General features: G+C 32.2%; 1 protein-coding gene across 1 annotated transcript in view; it reads left to right on the forward strand.

Annotated features, from left to right (window-relative positions):
- Positions 1-5,000, forward strand: part of abca5 (ATP-binding cassette, sub-family A (ABC1), member 5) — a 75,438-nt gene that overhangs the window by 47,270 nt on the left and 23,168 nt on the right. The window contains exons 22-23 of the mRNA XM_059325116.1: positions 1,703-1,928; positions 3,756-3,869. Coding sequence (XP_059181099.1) covers positions 1,703-1,928; positions 3,756-3,869 — 340 coding nt within the window. The remainder of the gene's footprint in view (positions 1-1,702; positions 1,929-3,755; positions 3,870-5,000) is intronic.

Raw genomic sequence — 5,000 nt, forward strand, 5'->3', positions numbered from 1 at the left:
AGGTTTCATTACTTTTTTTCTCTTGAAATGAGGCCTAACTTTGTATATTTGACTAAAATTGACCAATAATAATGAAAAAAAAAAGTGAAAATCATATATCAATGTGTTGGTCATGAGTTGCCTTAAAAGGTGAAAAAAAAGTTGTTAATAATTTTTTTCTTCATGTCCTAAAACCAGTCTGATGTCATGGGGTCCTTTTTGACCCCTGAGGACCATGGGTCTGATTTTTTAATTATTATTTTTTTGCAGTCATATAAAAATGTACAATGTTTTCAAACTATTTAAACCTAAATCAGGTTTTATTACTTTTTTTTCTCTTGAAATTAGGCCCTTATTTTTTAAATTTGACTAAAATTGACCAATAATAATGAAAAAAATATGAAAATTAAGTCTTTATCTTTAATAATAAACTTTAATAGGAGTTCAGAGGTTTGGAGGGTTAATGTAAAACATAGATATATACATATATATATATATATATATATATATATATATATATATATATATATATACATATACACTACCGGTCAAAAGTTTTAGAACAGCCCAATTTTTCCAGTTTTTTATTGAAATTCAAGCAGTTCAAGTCAAATGAACAGCTTGAAAGGGTCCAAAGGTAAGTGGTGAACTGCCAGAGGTAAATAAAAAAAGGTAAGCTTAACCAAAACTGGAAAATAATGTACATTTCAGAATTATACAAGTAGGCCTTTTTCAGGGAACAAGAAATGGGTTAACAACTTAACTCTATGGAGTCTTGGGCTATTTTGTCCATTTTTGAATTCTTTTCATGTCTTTTTGTGTCTTTTTTTGAAGTCATTTTTTGTCATTTTGTGTCTTTTTTTGGTCATTTTGTGTCTTTTTTTGGTCATTTTGTGTCCTTTTTTGAAGTCATTTTGTGTCTTTTGGTGTCTTTTTTGTCATTTTGTGTCTTTTTTTGGTCATTTTGTGTCTTTTTTTAGTCATTTTGTGTCTTTTGGTGTCTTTTTTGTCATTTTGTGTCTTTTTTTTGGTCATTTTGTGACGTTTTTTGAAGTCATTTAGTGTCTTTTGGTGTCTTTTTTGTCATTTTGTGTCTTTTTTTTAAGTCATTTTGTGTCTTTTGGTGTCTTTTTTGTCATTTTGTGTCTTTTTTTTAAGTCATTTTGTGTCTTTTGGTGTCTTTTTTGTCATTTTGTGTCCTTTTTTAGTCATTTTGTGTCTTTTGGTGTCTTTTTTGTCATTTTGTGTCTTTTTTTTAAGTCATTTTGTGTCTTTTGGTGTCTTTTTTGTCATTTTGTGTCTTTTTTTTAAGTCATTTTGTGTCTTTTGGTGTCTTTTTTGTCATTTTGTGTCTTTTTTTTTGGTCATTTTGTGTCTTTTGGTGTCTTTTTGGTCATTTTGTGTCTTTTTTTGGTCATTTTGTGTCTTTTTTTAGTCATTTTGTGTCTTTTGGTGTCTTTTTTGTCATTTTGTGTCTTTTTTGTCATTTTGTTCCTTTTTTTGGTCATTTTGTGTCTTTTTTTACTCCTTTAGTCCAACATAAAATGTGATTTTGAATCTTTTTTTTACTTTCAAAACACTATCATGCTCAATAAAGAATTTTAAATGTTGCAAATGTGCATTAATTTCAGAGTACACTGAGACATTAAACTGCATCATTTTCAATTAAATTCTGGAAAAGTTGGTGTGTTCTAAAACTTTTGACCAGTAGTGTAAATATATAAATAAATATATATATGTGGGTTGACTCCTCTCTTTGTCTCTTCCTGCTGGTCCAGATCAAGTGTCGGTCCACGCTGCGTATCTCGGGCCTGGTGCCTTCAGCCTACTGGTGTGGCCAGGCAGCAGTAGATATCCCCTTCTACTACCTCATCCTCTCCTCCATGACCATCATCCTCTTCTGCTTCCACACGGGGAACCTGCTCACCTCCAGCAACCTGACGGCTGTGGTCCGTACTGCTGCTGCTGCTGCTGCTGCTGACACACATTTATTCATTCATTATTAAGGATTCCCATTAGCTGCTACCTTAGTAGCCAGCTAGGAACAACACACAATATACATAATCATATTCTCAACATATCAAACTTTTACAGGTTTGATACCCCCAATTTAACACGCATGTTGTCTGAACACAATCTCACACGCACAGTTCAGATCATACAAAAAAGACACAAAATGACCAAAAAAAGCAAACAAAATGACCAAAAAAGACACAAATTGACCTAAAAAAAGACACAAATTGACCAAAAAAAGACACAAAATGAACAGAAAAAGAAACTAAATGACCAAAAAAAGACACAAATTGACCTAAAAAAAGACACAAATTGACCAAAAAAAGACACAAATTGACAAAAAAAAGACACAAATTGTCAAAAAAAAGACACAAAATGAACAGAAAAAGAAACTAAATGACCAAAAAAAGACACAAAATGAACAGAAAAAGAAACTAAATGACAAAAAAAAGACACAAATTGACCTTAAAAAAACACACAAATTGAAAAAAAGAACACAAATTGACCAAAAAAAGACACAAAATGAACAGAAAATGAAACTAAATGACCAAAAAAAGACACAAATTGACAAAAAAAGACACAAATTGACCAAAAAAAGACACAAAATGAACAGAAAAAGAAACTAAATGACCAAAAAAAAGACACAAATTGACCAAAAAAAGACACAAAATGAACAGAAAAATAAACTAAATGCCCAAAAAAGACACAAAATGACCAAAAAAGACACAAATTGACCAAAAAAGACACAAAATGACCAGAACAAGAAACAAAATGACCAAAAAAGACATAAATTGACCAACACATGATTAAAAAAAGACACAAAATGAACAGAAAAAGAAACTAAATGCCCAAAAAAAGACACAAAATGAACAAAAAAAGACACAAAATGACCAAAAAAGACACAAAATTAACAGAAAAAGTAACTAAATGACCAAAAAAAGACACAAAATGAACAGAAAAAGAAACTAAATGACCAAAAAAAGACACAAATTGACAAAAAAAGACACAAAATGAACAGAAAAAGAAACTAAATGACCAAAAAAAGACACAAAATGAACAGAAAAAGAAACTAAATGACCAAAAAAAGACACAAAATGACCAAAAAAAGACACAAATTGACCTAAAAAAAGACACAAATTGACCAAAAAAAGACACAAAATGAACAGAAAAAGCAAACAAAATGACCAAAAAAAAGACACAAATTGACCAAAAAAAGACACTAAATGAACAGAAAAAGAAACTAAATGACCAAAAAAGACACAAATTGACCTAAAAAAGACACAAAATGACCAAAAAAAGACACAAAATGACCAAAAAAAGACACAAATTGACCAACACATGATTAAAAAAAGACATAAAATGACCAAAAAAAGACACAAATTGACCTAAAAAAAGACACAAAATGAACAAAAAAAGACACAAATTTACCAAAAAAGACACAAAATGACCAAAAAAAGACACAAAATGAACAGAAAAAGAAACTAAATGACCAAAAAAAGACACAAAATGAACAGAAAAAGACACAAATTGACCAACACATGATTAAAAAAAGACATAGAATGACCAAAAAAAGACACAAATTGACCTAAAAAAAGACACAAAATGAACAGAAAAAGAAACAAAATGAACAGAAAAAGACACAAATTGACCAAAAAAAGACACAAAATGAACAGAAAAAGAAACTAAATGCCCAAAAAAAGGATTATTTATTTTGTCTGTTTATTAATTTTGAGCATGTTTCCCCTCTCCTCCTGGTGTCTCAGGTCCTGTGTACTGTGGGCTTCGGTCCAGCCATGATCCTCTTCACATACGTCTTTTCTTTTGGCTTCGCCCGAGTCCAGAGCAACAGGGACTTCTTCTCCGTCATCTCCATGATGGTGAGGCTGGTGGCTCGTTTTCAACCACGCTAATCATTGTGTTCACAAAAGCTAGAGTAGAAATGTCAAACTTGTTTTTTCTTTATTTAGTGTTTATTTGATATGGACATAGCAATTACATAGGACAGACCAGATGCATCGTTTAAGTGTTTTAGCACAAGTGCTAATTCGCAACACTTAAAAGATAGGGCAATTAAAATAACAAGAATGGGAAAAAAGAAAGGAGCAGACAAAGATAAGAAGAAAAAAACAGCAACAGAACAATGGGGAAAAGAAGTCAGAGAAGTATAAGCAATTTTCAATAAGGAGCGTAAACTGAACACATAGAAGACAGAAAGACATAACTAGAAAATTTCCTCTGGGGAAATTCTGAAAGGGCCACGGGGGCTACTGCCGGTGTGTGTACACTATGATGAGATTCTTTAGAGATTTCAAACTATGCCCTTTAACCTCAAAGTGTGTGTGTGTGTGTGTATCTGTAACTGTAATCACATCAAAGATCAAAGGCAATCAACAGAATTAACTGACACCTGTTAAAGTTCCGAAAGAGTGACAGCAGAGTTGGACTGGAATTTCTGGCCTCGAACAGAAAGCATTTTTGGCAAAACCATAATACCTATCATTGATCCGACTTCACTTTGAGCGTCCTGAGTTCTTCCTGAACGTCTACATATGTTTTTTTTAAGAAAAATGAAAAAATAGCTTTGTTAGAGCGATCTAAAAAAACTGTTCCATCTCCCTTTTTTCAGAAATCTTCCTACGTTTTTAATATGGGAGCCAATGAGGCTGTTGGTGGTGTTGGTGGATCATCTGTGCGTCCTACGCCCAAACTATAACTCTGACAGCTTTACCAGAGGATTGTGAGGGAGAAGACAAATTTTCCTACGTTTCTATATAAAAATTATTTCTGTAGAGTGGAATTTGCGGCCTGGAGCGCAGTTTTCAAATTTATTTTTTAACAGTTTTTTCTCTCCCTCTACACTCTGGCGATGATGTCACACACTGTGACACGAACATTCCGTGCAATACACACCCATTATAATCTCAGAATTTCTCCAAAAATGATCATGGTCATTGAACAGGGATTGATAAAAAACTATATGACCTATCGAAACGCAAAGTAATACACCG

The sequence above is a fragment of the Centropristis striata genome, chromosome 21, assembly GCF_030273125.1.
Source record: "Centropristis striata isolate RG_2023a ecotype Rhode Island chromosome 21, C.striata_1.0, whole genome shotgun sequence".
NCBI classification, from domain to species: Eukaryota; Metazoa; Chordata; class Actinopteri; order Perciformes; family Serranidae; genus Centropristis; species Centropristis striata.